The 22,318-nt window shown below is 39.3% G+C and overlaps 1 protein-coding gene and 1 non-coding gene across 2 annotated transcripts; one reads left to right on the top strand and one right to left on the bottom strand.

The window, feature by feature from the left end:
* The first annotated feature begins 293 nt into the window (after positions 1-293).
* Positions 294-364, top strand: MIR155 (microRNA mir-155). The gene has a single exon (NR_049150.1). It is a non-coding gene; the product is annotated as a microRNA mir-155 (primary transcript).
* A 5,943-nt stretch (positions 365-6,307) lies between these two features.
* Positions 6,308-17,129, bottom strand: MRPL39 (mitochondrial ribosomal protein L39). The gene is made up of 10 exons (XM_030261187.4): positions 16,972-17,129; positions 14,826-15,032; positions 14,469-14,608; positions 13,732-13,831; positions 12,406-12,473; positions 11,044-11,156; positions 9,500-9,565; positions 8,147-8,300; positions 7,087-7,134; positions 6,308-6,446 (listed from the first exon to the last, which is right to left on the bottom strand). The coding sequence occupies exons 1-10, from the start codon at positions 17,012-17,014 to the stop codon at positions 6,360-6,362; spliced, it is 1,026 nt and encodes a 341-aa protein (XP_030117047.3). The 5' UTR covers positions 17,015-17,129; the 3' UTR covers positions 6,308-6,359.
* Positions 17,130-22,318: the final 5,189 nt, after the last annotated feature.

The following is a 22,318-nucleotide window of genomic DNA, read 5'->3' as shown; positions in this document are numbered from 1 at the left end:
GTATTCTGCCTGCTCACAGCAAGCTCAATGCACTCACTGCTCAATACACTCTAGTTCTCTAACTAAAAAAATGGCAAGTTTGACTGGGTGTGGATATACAGCAGATGGTTCCTGTGTATTTAACTGCAATAATTCCCTCTCTGATATTTCTCCATCCTCTGCCATAATTTCTTGATACATTTTTTTTCTTTTTTTTTTTTTCTTTTTTTTTTTCTTTAGGTCTGTCAAGGGGAAAACCCAGTGCTTTGTGTTCTTTATGTCTCATACTCCAGTCTCTGGAGTTCTTCTGTTGGCTGTATGTTGTTAATGCTAATCGTGATAGGGGTTTTTACCTATGACTGACTCCTACACGTTAGCATTAACACTGTACCATGCCTCTTACCAGAATTCACATGGAACAAACTGTTGCTGTGGGAGGAGAACAGAAATCATGAATCAGTCAGTGCTATGCTGGGAAAAACCTCTGCTCTACATATAAAAAGACAAGTTGTTCTGCATACAGGCATGCCTGCTAGAATGCATGCTAAGTATAGAGCCTGGAAAACTGGAGAAAAAAATAGCAGCTCTGTGTATTATCAAGTCCTTACTAGGATGTGCAACATTGTGAATGCAACAACCTGGATTTTACTTTATCAAATTTCAGCTCTTTTGGTTTTGCTTCCTACACAAATGTTTCACTTCTTCATTTTTATTTAGGAAAGAAAAATGATGGATTAAACTTCTGGTGCATACAACTTCTATTAATTTCCATAGAATTTTATTATACATAAGAGAAAAACTGACAGAAAATGTTTCTTTGAGATTCCATTGTCAGTTCTTTAGGAGAAATGGGTCAATGGGTCATTAGGAGAAAATGAAAGTATCTTTAGTTCACTTTAGGATTACCTGTGCATTTCAAACTTTAAGAAGTCTTAGGAAATTGTAGAGAAACAGGAAAGTATTGTTATATTTATTTTGTGGAAGGTCAAAATAGTTCCTGAATATTCAGTCACAAAACCTGAGTGACAGAGCCAGTCCTTAAAACTCTCTTATCTCTACTTAAATCTGCTTGGGGAATAGTTTAGCTATTAAACAGTAATTTGATGGGAGAACAAAAGGGAAAACTAAAAAACTCAAAGTACTCACCATAAATTAAGAAATATGTTTAATGTTTGTGATGTATCAATATGAACACCTCTTTCTGTTATCAGTGTTCTGCCTGTGAATCCCCAGTACAAGGAATGATTACAGAGCACTCAAGACCACAGAAATTTACAAAGCAATGGTCTTATAAAAAAGTGTCCCATACAAAAATTCTTGCTGAATGTGATTTTTACACTCAGACAGAACTGCTGCAGGGCATAAATGTTTTCCAAATCAGGCTCTAGGTTAAGTGGCTCCCCCAGGATGCATACAGCTGGGGGGGAGCCATAATCACCAAAAAAGAAAAGCCACTTTTATCCCTTCCAAAGTCAGAGCTGTGGCTCTGAGAGGGAATTCTCAAAGTGGTGCAGCATACTTTAGTAAAGAAAAGCATACTCCTATTAACACTCCAGAGAAAATGGCTTTAAATGCAGGAAGAAAATTGTGGCAAAACAGAGAAAATTCCAGAGACAATCTCATTTCTTGGGTGACACTGAAGCTCAGTTTGATTTCCCTGTCCATTTGAGGCCACATTCAGCAGCACTGGTCTGCTGAAGCAAAGATGATCCTGGAGCATCTGTCCTGCATAGACACATCAATAGAAGGTATCTTAAGGAAGAAAACAGATCTTTCCCCTCACCATCCTAATTCATAGTCATGCCATAAAAATCAAGTATTTGTTCCCTCACATTTTCTATCTTTAAAATGTGACTAACATGCAAACTTAAGAAATAGATAGCAATTATAAATATGGTCAAATATTAGACCTATTATGTGTATTCTTTCTGCATAGCTGGTTCCCCAGAAAAGCAGACATAGTTAGGTTGTGGATATTATAATAGCAGATATTAAAATAATAGGTTTTCTTTTCACTCTGAAAAAATGTTAATGCTGTCCATGACTGGGGTTAGGTCTCATGAAAAACCACAGCATGATAGCATTACCATTTTCAGATGGTTGGTGTTCTTCAAGAAATACCCACTGTCAACTCTTCCAATCAAACACCTTTATGCTGCCAAGTTCCTGTGTCTGTAAAAACTAATAAAATAAATGCAGCAGGTTAACTGGCTTCAAATATAACAAAGTACTGTGCTGAGCGGAACAGTGCTAGATAAGTTAACAAAAAGCAGTAGAAGATTACTCCTTGACAGAAGTTAAAATAGAAAGGGAAACTTGTTCTGGCTGCTGTCATGAAAGGACTTGATGTCTACTGATGATTGTTTTCATCACTTGCATGTGTTCAATTTCCCAGGGAAGACCTTTACTGCTGGGTAAGAAAAAAATAACTCTTTCTTAGCATTTAATTCCTTCTGTTATTAAGTAAGTCATACTATATCCTAATTGCCTTTTCTATCTCCAAAGTCCATGATAACATGAAATACAGAATATTTCTTCGGAAGAAAATTTCTCAGTTGGTTACATGTGTCAGCTGAAACTGCTCAAGTTTCCTTTTGCCACCTCTTAGGATTTAGACACCATGTAGCTTTAGCCTTAATATAGGGTTTTCTTTTCTTGGATAAAACCAGCAAGCAAAAACGAAAAATTAAAAGTTTCAGCTTTTTCAAACAAGATGCAGAAAGAGGAACAACTTGAATGTGAGAAGCCATGAAGAGATGTGCAACAAAGAAGAAGGCTTCAGTTCCTGCCTTTTCCCCTGTCACTACAGAATCTTGGAATGGGTTGGGTTCAAAGGGACCTTAAAGATCATCCTGTTCCAAGGCCCCTGCCATGGGCAGGGACACTCTCCACTAGATCAGAATGCACCAAGTTCCATCCAATATGACCTCGAGCATTTCCAAGGCTGAGGTACACGTGAGTTCTCTGGACAACACGTTCCAGTGTCGCACTGCTTTCACCATAAAAAAAAATTCTTACTTATTCCTTATCAGAATCTGGCCAGTATCAGCTTCTGCTCATGTATGTTGGCCTAAGTGACCCTGCCCTCCCCTTTCTCCACTTCACAGCATTGTGTCCTCCTAGATTCTTCCTTTTAGCTTGTTCTGCAGTTCTTTTGCTGAGTAAAAATTGCCTCTTTACACACAGAAATTTAATTTTAAAAAATAGCCAAGAAGGGGAATTAGCAAAATTTTGCAGTGTCTTTTGCCCATCTATCCACCCCTAATCCCTGCAGCTTCCTATAGTGTTCAGTATAGAAAATGACAACATCTGCTTTTATGTATCTTTTTGAACTGATCAGTGATGGTGTCTTCTGACTATTTCCAATGGAGAAGATTGGACCAGGCCCCAGGGTAGGCAGGACAGTGCACAAACATCCAGAATCCACACTCAGTCAGAGCTTTGCCATACACATTTTGGTATTTTGCATAACCCCATAGCTTTAAGTTTGGTATATGGTGATAGTTGCAGGTATGTGTGTGAGCACTGCTCCAAACAGCAGCTGGAGCCACCCTGCAGTTCAGCTGAAGTTCAGAAAACCTAAGTCAAAAAGAGAAAGGAAGCACCACTCTAACTCAGCTGCTCCAACAGCCTTCTCAGCAGACAATTTCAGCATTTTATGCACCAATAGTCAATGGTAAAATAAATGGCCTTGAACTCAGAGTCGTATCTCCCTGCTGCCCTGTGGCTGGGGAAACTGAGCACTGCTTCCATTTGTTCTCACACTCATTCAAGGAATGTTCAGAATTTTTCTAGCAGTGCCATCACTTAATACAGATCAGGCAGGGAGTACTCAAAATACCCTATAAGCCAATCCCCCCAAAAAACACAGATGTTCTTCTCTGCACATGTGGCTCTGAATCCCACATTGGCAGAACAGACTTCAATCTACATTCCTATTTCAAAATGCTAAGAAATGAACACTATTGCCCAATTCTCTTAACTGTTGCTGTGCTCTGTGAGTATCCTGGTGCTTTTCAAACACATTCTCCAGTTACATCTCTCCCTAAGGGAGACCTGTCTTCAGGACCCCATGGAAGTCAAGGTGTGAGACAGCACAGAGTTCTACAGAAGTTTGAACTTCCACCATTTTATGCACAACCTTCAGGGAAGGGTCTGCTACAGATGTCAACATTTTCAGTATTGCTGTTGCACACTTGCAAAAGTCCTTTTTGTGAGTATTCACCTGTGGGATAACTTTCCTGCTCCTCCAACCAAAAAACCTCACACCCCAAACATAACAAACAAACAAAAAAACCCTCTCTCCCCAGCCCCCAGAAAAGCACATACCAGAAAAGCTCTGAAATTCCAGCCAGGGTTAAAAAAAGTATAGTCCTAAGTGATAGCATCCCTCTCACCTTCCTCTGCAGCTGGTGGAATCCAGGAGGAATTCTGGATATCCAAAAAAGCAAGCAGACATCAGGGGGCTTTCTAGGTTGTAATAGAACAAGTTTAAGATTCAAACCAGACCACCTGGATTGGATCCCAATGGCAAAATTTCTCTGTCTTGGGTTAATCAAAGATGGCAAGTACTGCATTAAACAACAAACAAAAAACAGCCAACCAAACAAGCAAAACTGAAAGAAAACCACAACAAAACAAAAAAAAACCAACACAAACAGCAAATTTTTGTGTTTATCAAGACAAGAAACAATGCCTGCTTCTTCAACAGCACCAGAACAACAGGTTCAAAACCAAAGTACACTCCAGCAAGTTCAATTTAATGAAAATATACAGAATGTGTAAATGCATTGTGTACATTGAAGGTAAACTTTGAATCACAATCTTATTTAAAAAAATAAGCATCTGATACCATTATAAACAGTCCTCTGCAACATTAATCAAGAGGAAAAAGCCCCATATGTTTTCCAAGCATCCTGAGAAGACATGGGTTATACCTAAATGTATTTTACTGAACTACTACCCTGCTCTCACAAAACTGTGGTGTCAACTGATTAAGAACCATGTGACAGAGTTAATGGTAAAAATAATAATTGGGATGAAATTCAGAGAAAATATTTGCACTTCAAAAAGTAGTAAAATTTTCCTCTGGTATAATAAGAACAGTTTTAATGAGTTAGGGATAAAAATACAAAACATCAGAAAACATCATCTAACAAAACCCCCTTGCGAAATTTAATTGAAGTCACCATAAATATCAAAGAAAGAAAATGCATAATAAATCTTAGTACACTAGGGATCCAAGTAATGAACTAAATTATTGGTATTATTCTGGAAAATTATCTTTAAGAGCACTTGTGCAGCAGAAAGAAATCATTGAACTCCAAGAACTTTCTGGGTTTACATTCTACTATTTTTGTATTGGTAAAGCAATGGCAATTATACCTTTACATTATTTTAAGGGTATCTTTTTAAGATACTATTTGTCTCAACTTTCAGTTGCAGTAGGCAACAACATGGATGGACACATGCAATTGTTGTTGTCATGGTAAGGACGGGCAACTTGAAAGTTATTGCAGATAAAAAATTACCTTCCTTCCACTCCCCCCTTTTTTTCTTTGAGGAAACCTTTGAAGTGGACTGAAACATCTTGTGTATACTTGTGTCTATACTTATCTATGATTTAGGTCACAGAATTCAAATTAATTTCTGTCCTAGGGGGAGGTTATGATGCTTGTATCCCCAGTTGTGTGTTCTGTTTATGCTGGATATTATATTCTGTGCCTTCAAGACTGGCTCTGAGAGCGAAGGCTCACAGAGAAGAAGCACAGAGTTTGTTATCAGCCTCTACTCACTCCTCCACATTCTGCTGGACTGTGCTTTCTGGGCATGGACAGGGCAGAACAGAGTGCTCCTTTGCTTTTTAGTTAGTTTAGCTAGCCGAGGCAAAGTTGTTTTCCCTGGACTGGTTTTCTTTCCCTTTTCTTGGAACTGTTTGAGCCTGTTTTAGACTGGGACCTGGGAAATACCAAGAGCTTGCACTTTGTGGTCTACCAGGGCCTGCTCTGGGCAGCAGCTTTTCCCAGTGCCGGAAGGACTGATAACAGAGCACCACCCACTGGATTTTCTGAATTTGTCATCTCTTCAGAGCAGCAAATGAGTTTTGTCATCTGGTATTGTTCATTTTTTGTGCTGGGGAGTGCTTTGCCTGTTTAAATAAACAGGTTTTTTCCCACTTCTCTCCAAGGAAATTTTTCCTGAACCAGTTGAGGGGGAGGGACTGTGTGGGTTTGCTTTCTTGGGGGGAGCCCCATTTGGAGGTTTTCTCCCAAATTTGCCCTAAACCAGCACAATTACCCAAGACATTTTTCTAAGAGGCACAAACAAGTAATTAAAAATACATATTTTATTATTATGTACATTTAGAGGTTCAACTTAATTTAAACTGATACAGGTTTTCCTTCTTCAGTTCCATCTTTTGCCTCAAGACATGATGCTGCTGCTTCCAAATATTCTTCTTCAGTGACCTGCAGAAAGATATCAATTTTGTAATATTTTTTAAAATTATTTCACTCTCCTTGATCCTGAAAATCCTCTGCTCATACTGTCACTGTAACAAGAAAGGACAATCTACAAAGACTATTATCTTCTCCAAAATTAAACAACCTGAAGGACAAGAATATTCAAACTAAGTTCAGGGAAGATGCCATATCCATGGCTAACAAGTTTCAGAAGACATTAAGTAGTTTTTTTTCTGTCTCTTGTTAAACAAGTAAGTTAAATTATTAATCAGAAGGCTCTTCAACAGCTGCTCTTTAATTTTTACAAAGACTTCCTATGTTTAAATATGTCTTGATAGTGGTTATTTGGTTATGATATTTTATAGTTCCGTTTACCTCGAAGTATTTTTCAATTGGACAAATCATATCAACCAAACAGTATATGTTTCTTAAATGGCACAATGCTTTTTAATAAGAGACCTCAGAAACAGTGCTACCATGTCCTCTAATAAATAAGCAGTTAGATTTCTGATTTCCATTCACCTGTGAATATTTCCATTCCTAAATATATGTTCTTGAGTATACTACCTACCTGTAATTCAAAGTGTCCTCTATCAGAGCATACCTTGATATTTGGTAGCCTGTACTTCACCACTAGTGAACTTACCAGCCTCTTTGATCTTTCCAGCAGTTTGTGCCACACACTGTGGTGAGCCTGTGTGAAATGTCATTAAATTATGTTAGTAGAGGTAAAAAATAATCTTATCATAGAACAGATTTGACAAATGTATAGAAATGATGGTAAAAACCATAATTATGTCCAGTTCAAATGTTCCGTTTTACCAACTTAAAATTTTGGTGTCCAATTTGCCCATATTCATGTGGGGGACTTGAATAAATGTCTACCCATCACATGCCCCATCCCTGAAGTGTTCATGGCCAGGTTGAATAGAGCTCTGAGCAACCTGGTCCAGTGGAAGGTGCCCCTCCCCTTGGAAGGGGAATTGGAACTGTATAAATTTTAAGGTCCCTTTTAACCTAAACCATTTAATGGTTCTATGATTCATCCACTGTGTGGAATCCTTGAGGAATTAACTGGCAAAACTGGGAATTATGCTTAGGAAGGGAACACAGAGATGAGCTGAGGAACCCCTGAAAACTTCCCCAACTAAGACAATAGTACATGTGCAGACCACAAGGTCAAAATTGTGTAAGTCAACACGAATGGGAATAAAGACTCCTGCCTCCACCTTCAGTTCTGCAAAGCCTTTGTTTAAGACTCATTAGAGCTAGGAAATTTTTTGTTGCTGCTACTTTTTACTTTGGTGTAATGAAATTCTTTGATTGTATCTTTATCACAAGTTTAAATACAAAGCTCTTTTAAGCACTGTCAGTAGCCTAGATGTAAGAAGACTGACATGCACAACTTAGGCAAGCAGAATGAAATATCCATGCAGGAATTATACAACCAAAACAACCTTTCCATACTGAAAAATAACATCATGGGTCCTCTCAGGCAGACTTTTCTAGTTCTGACTGTACATCCACAACTGTTTGAAGAAAATGAACCCCAAATATCCAACACAGTCACCATCAAGGCCCTCCCTTTCTACAGTTCTCAACTATGAAATCCATTTAGCTACCGACACAGCACCTAACAAAGATGGAAACACAGGTAAAACGCTCTGATTTAAAGAAGGAAAACCTGTGCAAAATTAATTACTTACCTTCAAATGGACTGGCAAGGACACACCCTGGAATCTCCTTATCAATTCAGACTGGTCAGTCTGAAGATTATGGGCTGCTGTTATCTCATACTGGAAACAGAAACTTGTCCTTGGAATATGAGGACCTTCACTAACATCTACAAAGTCACCAAACCTGGGAGGACAAAAAAAAACCCCAGCTTATATGCCAAATATATCTGGAGCAAAATACAAGGAGATGAGGTTTTATTTTTGATTATCAAATTCCAATCAACAGAAAGAAAATCCACGAGAAACCCCAAACCAAATCTAAACAAATCTCCAGCTCAGCATTTTTAAGTTTCCTAAATTAAAAGTACTTATCAGATCACACAATTTCCTTAACTGAACTTAGAAAATGTAAACCTCAGGTCTAGGAAAGGATCTTAGGTTAAAAAAGTTTGATGCCATGTTGGCTCTACAACTGAGATAACTGTCATTCACCAGAAAAAGATTTGTCTCCAAGATCACCTGTTTTCCACAGTGTTTACAACCTGCACAGTTATTTCCCTTTCCAGTTCTTGGAAAACTGCAAATCAATTAAGAAAAGAGAGACAGCATAGTAGAGCAAAGAAATACTGAGAATGAACCTCTCCCAGAAGGAAATAGGTAAGCCCATTTTCCCCTTTATTGAGCAAATCAGCGTGGGAGGAAGGAGAGAACAACACAACATTGTTCTAAAATTTCAAGAACCACCACTGCAAAGTCATCTGTTCCTTTAGATAGATTATGCTCCTTAAGACAGAACAAAAACAAATTAGGAACTCTTTAGACATCTACGCAACTGAATATCCTACAATAGCCTAAGACAGAGAATTGCCTGAGGTACAGGTAATTATCCTGCCTCCAGACTAAGAACTCTGCATCTTATACTGTATCCCCAGGATGCTGTTCTATTCTCATCTCCACCACTACATAGCAGAAGATTGCAAGTTAGGAAGATCGTGACAACTCTGAAAGAAAAATCCATTATACAATGCTAACTCTTGTTTTCAAACAAGTATTTGATTTGTATTTTATTTAGCCTGTCAAGCTCTACACATTTACTTGGTTTTCATGTAAAAGTACTGAAAACAGTAAGACTTCTCTAGCACTTACCATCCTTAACATACCAAGAAACAGAAATGTAGTATCACGAAGTATCACAAAATAATGGTTATATTAAAAAAAACAAGCAAAGAAACCACACCAACAACTTAAGACAGACCACAGACATTAGATCTTTAAATTGAAAACTATCCCAAGTAACTTGCTCTTCTCACTTGCAGAGAGTACTTGCAATATACTCAAATGTTCCAGTGAATCATTACAGAATGGGAGTTCAGTTTTTCTTACCTATATAATGGTACAATTCCTTCCATATTCTGAGCAGCTTTTCTTTCTATCATCTCCATTTTGTATCTGGACAAGAAAAAAAATTATTTTAAAAATCCTCACCTTTAACACCTTGCTCTTATAAAGACACTTCAGAAACTATTTTAATTCATTTAAAATTCCTAAAAATCATGCTTGTATTTATGTGAGTTTTGAGACTGGTTTAAATTCCTAATGAGAACACATATTGACAAATTTCATTAACAGACCTGTTAGTTAACCTCAGTTCATGGAAAAATTACAGAGATTTTACTGAGCACTACTGAAAGGCACTTTAAAAATAGTGCAATCATCAGGCACAGTCAACACAGGACCCTGAGACAGGATGTTTGGGAATGGTTTAATGCTGTGCTGGAAGGCAGTTCAAACTAGACACTAGGAAGCATTTCCTTAGGAGACAGTGCTCAAACACTGACCAGGCTTCTTGGAGAGGTGGTCAATGCCCCAAGCCTGTCACTGGGCAATGCTTTTAATAACTTGTTATAACTTGTCAGCCCCATATCAGCCAGGCAGCTGGACTAGGTGGTTGTTGTAGGTCCCTTCCTATTGAAATATCTATTCCAGTCTATTCCATGCATATTTTATAGGTGAGCCATGCTCCCACAGCAGTTTTACTCAGGAAGATACAATGGACCTACTACTACAAATAAGAGTTTTTCAGGTCACCTGTAAGACTAGAAGACACCCTGACATCACCTAAACTGACTTGATGCAATGTGTAGCCCTTAACATCTGGTTGCTGCAATGCAGGAAAATGCTCTCTGTGCTTTCTATACACGATATCTAAAGGTACCATCTAAAGTCAGCTCCCACCTGCTGTCAATGCAGATCGGTATGTCACAGTAAAATTACCTTCAGCATTAAGCTAAAAAATTTGCTATTTTGAAACTTTAGCTTTATTGTAGTTTAATTTGGTTCACAAAATTATAAATTATTTCTCATATTCCCCCTACACCTCTCCAACTGCCAAAAAGCTGTGGACCAGAAACATAGCTGAGGTATTTTTTTTCAGCAAAGAAGACAGGAGGTTTTGAACAAACCTATTTTTATAGCACAGACCAAAGTATTTTACCCATTTTCCCTTGCACAGTTCAAAAACTGCATTTCATTAAATCTTCATTTCAAGGTACCAGGACATGAAAAATATTCATTTCTTAAAGTATGGAAGCCTTTCAGAAAAGGCTACCATGTCAAGGCTAACCACCAGAGTTTTAATTTAATAACAGTGGAATCTTGAAGCTCACTAGTGAACAAAAGAAGTCTCAGTCTTCCAGTTTGTCACAAAACTACATCCAGGAAAGGTGCCTGGTGTTGGCTTCTGAAGAGAACAGTAAGAACTAAGTAAGTTGGTGAGGAAAAAGAATGAGGCAGGCTCATTCAGAGCAGTGGGAGAAGTACCTTCGTACTTCACCTGTCACATCTTATTTTAGATTTATAAAACCAAGCAAAGATTTTACAGGATTTCTAATTGCCTCTTTGAAAGAAAGGCAAATTCAGACACTCACACATTATGCTGAAACATTTCACGTGCTACTTTTGCTTCAACATGCAGTGTTTCAAAGGGCAGGTCTTGATGGATTAGCTTTCTGGCATCCCTTGTAAGAGAACAGAAGTTGTCCTAATAAAAGAACATAAAAACTGTAACCACCTTTTCATAGCTGTAGTGAACAGAAAAAGCACAGCAAACACTAAATATTAGTCAAAGCAACAAAGATCATCTACTATAAACCCTAAATATAGCAATTTTACTGTAGGAGTGTCTTACTATTATCATAAGAGCACTATAGATCATCACTGTTTTAATGCCCAGTCATTTCAATGAGAAATAGGCATTTTTCCATCAAAAACAATACATATTAATTAAACTGCCCATGTAGGCAGTTTAATAGTAGGTTTTCCCTACATGGTACTACATACAGAGTCTTGCTACTGTTGAATACTCATTTATAAATCTTGTTTCCCAGGGTAGTGTCTTCACTTATAAATAAGCTCTAATGATGATAGGTCAAAGTGAAAAAAAGGTACTGAATATTTAATAAATAAAAATCTGTCACCTTGAATGGTTCTGCATAATTCAGATTTGCTCCTAAGTAAGAAATTGTTATGCGGTGGAATTACATTTAAATGTCATGTAGAAAATAATTCTAACTAAATTACTTCAGCCACAAGATCATACGAAAGAAAAATTCTGTATTGTACCAATATTGCTTTGCTAGCCATACACCCCTCTGGTGGTTTTTGGGCACAAGAACAAGAATGGACACCAGATGGGTAAAACATTTGTGATCACAAATGCTTCTGAGATTTACAGTATTCAGATTTAGATTTACTGCAGAGCATGAAACATAAGCAAGCTATTAAGGAGAGCTGCAGCTGAATGCACTCAGATTTTATTCAACAACAAACTGCTTCTGCTGTAAACCACCAGAAAATATGCCTTATACACACTTTTATTTTCAGAATCTCTACTCACACAAAGACTGTGGCTGCATCTACATTACCAGGCAAGAGCAGCTGAGGAGGAACAGATCTGTACAGTAACAAATATGGCACTGAGGTCCCAATGGCCCCATTAACTATTTCTGAACTTGTATCAGACTAGAATTTTCTCTAGCTCCACAGACCTAAAGCCTGAAAGCATGTGGAAGACAGCACAAGGCTTATTTTTGTCTGAAAGGAAATGCAAGAGCATTCTGCCATAGCACCAGTGTGTGGTAAATGCAGAGATCAGCTCCCACAGACTACTCCAAATGTGCATTAACTAAAAGAGGAAAAAAGCTCTGTCTCTTCTCCCCTATTAAAAAAGAACAACTGGTCAAGGACACAAGCGATAGAACTTTTTGGATTTACGCCTGAGAAGTGCTTACATTTGTTGGTTTCCAGTCATTCAGTTTATTGTCCAAAACCACATCACAACAGAAAGCTCCAGAGATCACTGCAGTTCCATTCCAAAGATAAAAATATTCATGTTTGTAACAAAGTATGCATTTTACAGTCATACTATATTCTTACAACAAAATAAATTAGAAGAAAAACAGAATTACTTCTAGAAATTCATCATAAGACAAAAGTTTTCAGCTCTGATTATACTATAAAATGACAGATTGAAGTTGTGTTGTTTTAATTTAATTTCACTGAATGAGAAGGTAATTTGAAAGGAGTTTTAAGGCAATGTCAGTATAACAGAATCCAAATAAAGAGGAGAAAAAATAAACTGCTTCACAAAACTGCACCTAAAACTACAGAAAAAAATCAAAACCACTCACTTTAGAAACACGTCACTCTTTTTCCATTGTAGGCCTCATACAATAAATGTGAACTACTAAATTATAAAGAGGAATTTTTTGCATAGTGAAATCAGACAATATTAGAGCTGTTTATCCATGATATAAGCATGGCACAAATTTCTGGTAAAGGCAACACAAATTTATCTGACAGTGGTTAGATATTTTGTGTATATTGAGTAATGGCTATTTAGAAATCAAATCTATGAACCCAGTGAAATCACACTATTTCTATACATGCAGTAAAATGATATAGCTGAGCATATCCAAGATTATTCCAAATTCTGGTAGAACTGAAATATTTACCTGTGCTTATCAATCATAACAAATGCTAAAATGGCTAAAAAGAGAAGCAGTTATAGCACTCCACATGACCAGCAACCAACCTTCTCATATATTAAATGCATAGTTATGCTGATTTTGTTATTGAAACAACCTCTTCTATTGTGCATTTTCTCACTTTTCTAAATCTTAGATCACAGATGAGCAGAAGCTGTTACTAAGCTTGTTTGTATCTCAATAATCTTCCAATTTGGTGTAGACATTGCCACTTTTAGAAACTGAAGGGATGGACAAGGTTATGCAGTTATTAAAGCAAATTCCACAGAAACATGTCACATCACATCTAGAAACCTTGCTCATGTAACTTCACAATACAGAGGTTTAGTTACTAATTTCAGCTATGAAATCCTAAGTGGTCTGAAACCCAGAGGCCACATGGACCTATTTTCTGAACATTTGCAACAAAATTGGTTTTAGTGTGGTTATTATAAATTAAAGGCAACAGCATGCAATACACGTATCAATGCTAAGTATCATCAATCACTGGAAATAATTTTTCTCTAAGTTTGGTTATTACACTCGCTTGAGAAGCAGCAAAAGACAATCAATATAAAGCACTTTTATCACCTGGCACTTCTGGAGTTTTAACTAGGTTGACTGAGTATTCATCCTTGAATGCTCTCTCTAGCACACACGCCATGATCATGGCACAGGAACGCCAATATGCCTGCAAAGAGAATTTCAGAAGAGGAATTTAATGCCTAGAAGCTAATTATTAAAAAAAAATCCCCCAAAACTTAACTGGATGATGCACTAACCTAGCTGCCAACCCAAGCATTCCACCCCTGGAAGTGTTCAAGGCCAGACTGGACAAGGCTATGAGTGACTTGGTCTAGTGGAAGGTATCCCTGCCCATGGCAGAGGGTGGAACTGGATGAGCTTCTAATGCCCCTTCCAACCCAAGCTTTTCCATGATTCTATGATTACTTTCTTTAGTATTTAAACTTCTATTCAGAGATGATCCTCCAAACAGAATTAAATTTGAAAAATCAAAACTGCACTTAGAATGCAAGCCAGATGTAACCCTGGAGATATTTAAATCTGAAATCACAGAATAATACAACAGTTGAAAGGAAAGCCAACAATTCACCTAGCCCACACACTAGTCCAGCTAATAATAGCCACGGTGCACCATTAAAAAGACATTAAAAATGTCTGAACTTTAATGACAACAAAGTTCAAGAAAGCAGACAGGCATGGAACTGAAAGGTACACACAGAATCAAGTGGTCGTAATTAGGGCCACTTGGAAGACAAGGTACAGAGAACCAGGGTCACCTACAATGGAACAGGATAATAACTTACCTTGTTTACTTCCTCTGGATCTTCATCTTTGAAGGTAAGGAACTGAATTTCACATGATTTGGTCAGGGGTCTGTACATGTCCCAGATTTCACCATCCACAGAAGCCAGAACAGAATTCTTGCAATGCCATTCACTTAAATCTAAAGAAAGTAAAAAAAAAAATCTGAAGTATTAGTTAGTTATTAACCATATTTTTCAAGATCAGCAGTTCAGACTGCTGCATTTCTAACAACTGCAAGTTTCATATTTGTAAATGACCTGGAAGGATGAACTGTGAAATAAGCCTCCAAAAACTAACTGTTTTTATTTCAACTGACAGCACAAAATGATGGTTAGTTCAGAAGCCCATCCACTTACGCATGGCACAGTTGTACGGCGTAGACAGAGCCTTGTTCATGACAAACACACTGCCATGGTGCAACTTCCCAGTGTATTTCACTTCAATTTTCTCAATCCTTGGATGAAGAGACAATTGTCTCTCTTTCTCTTTGGTGAAGAGCTCATTACGCATCCGAACCACCTCGTCAGGTGTCAGCCGAGAGAAAGCTGGTGTGGAGATGTACCCTGGTGACAGGAGAGATATTGAGTAAGCAAGAATCCTGGAGTAAGCAATCCTGGGGTGAGTCCAGCAGAGCATTCCTCTTATGAGAAAGCCTGAGGGAACTGGGCCTGTTCAGCCTCAAGAAGAGATGAGTGAGAGGGGACTTCATCAATGCGTGTTAGTGTCTGCAGGGAAGGGTCAGAGTATGGACCAAGCTCTGCTCAGTGCTGCCTTGCAATACAACAAGAAGCAAGGGGTAGAAACAGACACACAGAAGTTCCACAAAAACATGAAGAAGAATTTTCCTGTACAGTGACCAAGCACCGGAACAGATTTCCCAGAGAGGGCATGGAGTCTCCCTAACTGGAGATATTTTAGAACCATCTGGATGCAACCCTGTGCCATGTGCTCTGGGATGATCCTACTTGAGCAGAGAGGTTGGACCAGATGACCCATTGTGATCCCTTCCAACCTCAACCATGCTGAGTTTTCGAAGCCTTTTTACAAGGTTTTGGTTTCTACAACACTGCTGATCACCCACCTGTCTGTCTCATATGTACAAGACAGCACTTCTGCAGCTCCAGCAAGTGACCATGCTGGGCCCCTGCACTGCCTGCACAAAGTCACAACAGGGGACTCTAAGGCAACAAAAGGGGTCAAAAGGATAATGAGGGGTTTCAGGCATCTCTCTTATGAGGAGGGACCATGGGAGCTGGGCCTGTTTAGTTTGGAGAGGAGAAGACTGAAAGGGAATCTCATTAATGCACATAAATATCTCAAAGGCGAGTGCCGAGAGGTTGGTGCCTGACTCCTTTCAGTGGTGACCAGCAACAGGATGAGAAGCAACTAAAACACAAGAAGTTTCACTTCAACATGAGGAAGAAATTCTTTCCATGTAGAGGGGCAGAGGAATAAGCTGCCCTGGGAGGGTGTGGAGGGAGAGATTCCAAATCCACCTGGACATGCTCCTGTGTCACCTGCTCGTGGTGGCCCTGCCCTGGCAGGCCTGGATGATCTCCAGAAATCTCTTCCAACCCTAACTACTCTGGGTAGTTGGTCCTATGCAGAAGTTAATGTCGCTCCCCGGCTGCAAAGGCCCTTCCCTTTTATTATGCGTGGCCTAATAAGGGCACCTCAGCCCATTGATTTATTAAAAAAATATGGATATTGATCTAGTACCGATATCCAACTGTGACAGACAAAAACTCTCTAACAGTTTGAAGTTAGAAAGTGTGTGTTAATTGAGACACCAGGCAGCGTGTGGGATAGTTCCCAAATACACCCCACGCCTTTCAGGTGAGTACAAAGTCCTTTTATCCATACAAGTATTGAATACATAAAATACAAATGCATATTCAAAATTTTGGTACATCCCATTCCTCGCTTTGTATGCTAATCACTCCAAAAGCTATTAAGCATGCGTAGTTTGTTCCTCGAAATGGGTCAGTTGTCCCTTTCATGGGGAGGGGTCCCAAAATGAGGAAGTAAATCAAGTCTTCATTGTTCTGACCTTTCTACCTTTTCAATGCAAATATGACAAATGAACTCTTGGTAGAACTCCCATTCCTTATCTTCAATTGGTTTCAGAACAGAGGAGGCCCACAATTGTCTTATGTTCTTAAAATCTATTTGTCAGTTTCTATATTCTTCATTATAAACCCAGCTAACTAAACATTGTGCTGACAAGCAATCAATTATTCGTTATAACTTCATCAAGGCCTACTCATTTATTTTAATTAACTCTAGTACGGCTTATCCCTAACTAAAATCTCAGCTCCTCTAAAATCTCTAAATTCCTTAAAATTTACGTTTCACCATGGAAGCACCGCCGCAGTACACGCCCGAGCTCGGCCCGGCCCCGCACTCCCGTTCCCCTCCCGCACTCCCGTTTCCCTCCCTCATTCCCGTTTCCCTCCCTCATTCCCGTTCCCTCCCTCATTCCCGTTTCCCCCCCGCACTCACGGCTCCCGGCCCGCAGCCCGCGGCCGGCCCAGGGCCCGGCCATGCTCTCGCAGCCGCGGTGCCGCCTCCCCGCGCTCCGCCGGAAACACCGGCAGCAGCCGCGCGGTTCCGCCGCCTGCGCCCCGGCTGCCACCGCCACCTTCGGCAGCCCCGCCACCACCCACAGCCACACAATGTGCTGTTTATTATTTACTATTTACTCCTTATTCTGTTGGAAGGGAGCAACGATCATCGCACGCTCTCATGCTGGTGCGTGAGAGGCCGGACATTGCTCGGCCGTGAAACATCCAATGCCGTGGGCATTCCTCTGGGATTCCTCAGAAACCCACCCCCGTGTGCTGGGCTCATCCCAAGCCCCGTGGGCAGCAGGGCAGGGAGGGTCATTTGTGAGTGATCTCTCAACCCTCAAGCCTTTCACTATATTTTTTTTTCCATGTGCAGTTGAGGAGGGCAGTGATAAAGTGGTTTGGGGAGCACTTAGTGTCCAGCCAAGGCCAACCCCTCACATCTTCCAACTGCCCATCCTCCCCAAAAGATGGAATGCAAGGAGAAACTAGCTGCTGCCCATGTAGGAAAACCATGGTTCACATTAAAAAAAATAAATGTATGAAATAACTGATGAGTTCATTTGGATGCTTTACAGTTTAGCTGATGATATTGCAATCCTCAGCTGGCAATGATATAAGTAGCCATCATGAAGCCAATGTCAGACAGTTACACTGAATTAGTGTCATTAAGAGCTATAGCATGTAATTAAACTCAGCATAAAAAAAAAAAAAAAAAAAAAAAAAAAAAAGACATGGAATTTTCCACTGTGGAAACACATCTGTGGAGCAGTGGGACAGCTGGGTCCCCTTGGTTTGATACCTGGCACCAGCTTCCCTCTCTACCTGGGCTCTCATCCATAAAACCAGGGGTGTGAGTAAGGTAGATATTTGTGCCCTTGGTTACATTATTTGATAGGTTAAGAATTTCAGCAGTTCAATCATCCTGCTTCCTCATTTTTAAAATTAGTTAAATACAAGTTACGTAGAATGATGCCAATATTTGTGTAAGTACAGCTCAACTACACCATTTCTTCTGTTAACTCAAGGAATCATATGCAGTCAATAATCACATGACATAATAATTTTGGTTTAAATGGTTAAAAAAACCCATTAGGTTTCTTTTAAAAAACCTTAGGGGTGATGGCTGATGAAAAACTGAACAGGAACCAGCAGTGAGTGCTCATAGTCCAGAAAGCCAATTATGTCCTGGGCTGCATCCAAAGGAACCTGGGCAGCCCATCTATTTATCCCTCAATGCCCAAAGGAAAACAAATAAGAAATCACTTAACAGAACTGTCCAAGAAGAATTACAATCTATCAGTCTTCATAAAGCCCTTTAACTTTCAGGAAAACCATGTCTATTATTTTATAATGGTCACAAAATATAAGGTTTCCCTCTGAAGCAACAGGAACCCTGTAATTGTTCTTGACATGGGTCTTGGGGTAGAACAAGCTGGATTTATTCCTGCACTCCCAGACAAAACTGGGGTGGGGGAAATAATACACAAATAGGGTGTCAAGGGCAACAGGACAAACACAGAACTCTCTGGAGAAAGAGGTAGGGATAGGGAGGATTGACAACTTGGAAGGAAGGAGGTTTGGGAAGGGCTTGGGAAGATTGGCAACTGGGGAAGGGAGGGGATTAGGGAGGGGAACAGGGGGCAAACATGGATTCAAAGCAAAACACGCCACGACAGCTTAAAAATTCCTGTGCCTCTCTTTGCCATTCTTTTCTGTTCTCACTGCTCATCCTCTAGGTAAACTGTAGCAGCACTGTACAAGGCACTGCATGCAAGGTCACTGAAGTGATACAATTTGCAGGATGAGTACTGCTGAAAGATAATGTTTTATTCATATTATTAACATAATTTTCATGAACAAGCAAAGTGAAAGCAGTAATTCATGGCCAGAAGCAGCAACAGCCTTGTAAGACAACATGCAGTTTAACTACATCTTAAGAGGTGTACTCTTCATAACACCATAGAATTATAGAATCGTGGAATCTTTGAAGCTGGATAAGACCTCCAAGACAATCAAGTCCAATCTTTAACTGAATGCCACCACATGTACTAAACCATATCACAAAGTACCACGTCTACTTATTTTCAGAACACTTCCACCACTTCCCTGTGTAGCCTCTTTCGATGCTTTACAACCCTTTCTGTGACAAATATTTTCCTAATATCCAACTTGAACCTCCCCTGGCATGACTTAAGACCATTTTCTCCTGTCCTATCACTTGTTACTTGGGAGTAGAGACCAGACTGGCTACACCATCTTGGGAGGTAGTTGTAGACCTTTTTTCCAGGCCAACCAACTCCAGGTTCCTCAGCTGCCCCTCATCAGACTTGAGCTCCAGATCCTTCCCCAGCTTCACTGCCCTTCTGGACATGGTCCACCACATGAATGTCCTTCCTGAATTAAGGGGCGCAGAACTGAACACAGGTTTCGAGATGTGGCCTCACCAGTGCTGAGTGCAGGGAACTGTCCTGGTCCTGGCCATACTTTTTCTGAGACAAGCCAGGTGCCATTGGCATTCTTGGCTACCAGGGCATGTGCTGGCTCACGTTCAGCTGCTGTAACCAACACCCCCAGGTCCTTTTCCTGCTTTGCAGCCTGTCCTGCAGGGGGTTGTTGTGACCTAAGGCCGTTCCTGGTAGTTGGCCTGGTTGGACCTCAGAGCACTGGCCTCAGCCCATTAATCCAGCCTCCAGCAGATCAACATTCCCACCCAAATTGGTGTTACCTGCAATTGATGAGGGATGCACTCAATCCCCTCATCCAAATCATTACAAAGATATGAAATAGAGTTGTCCCCAATACTGAGCACTGGGGACACCACTGGTGACCAGTTACCAACTGGATTTAACAGCACTCACCAGAACTCTGGGCTCTGCCATCCAGGCATTCTTTTACCTAGTGAGCAGTAAAGTATTATGAACACTGTGCCAAAATAATTCCGAATTCTTCACCAGTAGCATTGTGGCTAATGCATTGTCCACTGTTGCTTAGGCTGAATTGTGTCCCCTACAATGCCATCCTATGAGATGGATCTTTTTTAGAAATGTACCTTTATTTGCTACTGAGCTGCCTACTCAGTGGCAGTAATCTTGCAAGTTCAGTCAAAAAAAAAAAAAAAAAAAAAAAAAAAAAGGCATTGTTTCTGTACTTTGCAAGTCAAAGATAAAATCATAGAAGACATTCCAGAAAATGAAGGTGGGCTGTAGGGGTTTTCACTGAAAAATGCTACTGAGAACAAGTGTTTGTATTGCTCTTTTCTTGTTCTGCCCTCACATTTTGTGGCCTTCTTGATTGAAGTTTGTCAGTCCCATTAGGTATGAAATATTTTAACAGTCTAATAGCAATACAGTGTTCTATCACTACTCTAGTCCATTGCATTACAGCCAGGCAACTAATCCATGGCATGGTCTGTCTTTAAACAGCCATCAATGACAGCTTGAAGAAAAAAAAAAAAACATATCTGAAAATATTTTTGTGCTTCTTTTCTCAAAAATATACTTGCTCACAGTTTTTAGTTTCAAATTACAAAACAAGCAGATAATTTGTCAGATAATCAGTTTGTTTCCCCGGATGTGAGTTAAAACAATTTGCATGAAGCAGCTATAAAAAGTAATAAAATGCCACAGAACTCAAAAGGAGACAAGGCCCTGGTTACAGCCAGGGGAGTGGCAATCATTAAAGCAATAACCCAGGACATTGTAAAAAAACAGGTGCAATGATAACTAAAATTGCAAAAGAAAATGTGTCCCTTAAATTGGAAATATCAGCCTGTCCACACACTTACATATGGTTGTTGATTATTCTTTACACTAAAGGGCAAGGCTTTCAAGCTGATAGATTCAATGTACTGCAGGCTGGCAGTCAAAGCTGCCCAAAAAAAGGTGCATAGCACATCAATAAATGGACTTTAGGAAAAAAAATTATGATATTGATTGAAAAATATGCGGATTGGCAATTGAGCTAAATTAGATGGAGTCTGTTTTAGCAGTTTTATAAAACAGTTTTCCATCAACTTGTCCCATAGCTATGCCTGGAATCACATCAGAATGGTCACTTCACAGCTGTGTGCTACTGTATTCAGCATTTATTAGAGCAAATATATGTGACAACAATTTAGTGTGCTGAGAAAAAATGTGTACAGAAATATTATGCACAGGCTGTGGCACCAAATCTCAAATGGCACCTCTGACCATCTCAAACATAACATTTCTCTTTTTAGAAATATGGGAAAATCTGTTTCTTCTTCTTTAAATATGGAAGCATATTCTAAGGTGTCTTCTTGATCAAAGCCTGAACCATGTAAGTTCCAATAACAGTAAGCTCTCAACTGTCCATATAAAGAATGATAGGCATGCTTATTCACAGGAACAATTTTTTTCTGTGTCTTTCATTTTCTCCCTTTGTGGCTCCATATTCTACCTCTTACCCACTGCTACTCTTCTCATTATCAGGCACAGTTATCTACAAACTTGCTGGGTTATCTTCTATTATAGATGAACCAAGAGACACTAAAACATTTAAAGAGCAATCATGGTAGGAAGAAAAAGGGAAAGCAGCACAGAACTGTAATCCTTTATGCTTTCACTGGCATTTCACTCTGCAAACAAGAGAACAGCTACTACCAGATCACCACACATCTATACTACCTGCTTGTCAACGGGATAAAAATATGTGCTTTCTTACATGGAATGAGGGTTGCATTATTTAATCTTCTTAAATTCAATGAGTAAACTTGAGATATGCCTGAATGTGACAGACTAGGGAAACATTGTCATTCATTAAATTTTTTTTCTAAAGTTATTTTTAATGGCAGTAAAGGGATGAACATTCATTATCTCTTCTAGTCTGGCATGTGTAAGCCATAACAGAGAAGGGATTCCATAGAAATTAGCATCTTACTCTTCAAGGTGCTAATTAAACAGTGAGTTTTCTTCATGTACTGCACAGCTTCACCACTTTTGCCCCTCTTCTATGCAGGTTTTTGAGAAGCAGAATCAGTCATCTTCCTCGGTAATCTATCTGTGATAGGTTTGAGTATCTGCATTGCAATACCTTTCCAACCAAATTTAGCAGTTCTAATTTGTTATACTGATTTTTTATTGTTGTTATTTTACATCAAAGCTATTCTAGAAATCAGCATGTTAATTGTAGAAGAATAAATCTAGAGGGGTTTTATTCCCCTCTGCAAAATAAAATACATTTTGAGTAGAGAAATCACCAAAAGGAGGATTCTTTTAATATAACTTAATTTCTCTTTATTCATTTTTAGCATTCTACAG

Source organism: Taeniopygia guttata, chromosome 1 (genome assembly GCF_048771995.1).
Source record: "Taeniopygia guttata chromosome 1, bTaeGut7.mat, whole genome shotgun sequence".
Lineage (NCBI taxonomy): Eukaryota > Metazoa > Chordata > Aves > Passeriformes > Estrildidae > Taeniopygia > Taeniopygia guttata.
The sequence above is the reverse complement of the archived record's forward strand: the minus strand, read 5'-3'. Positions and strand labels throughout refer to the sequence as shown.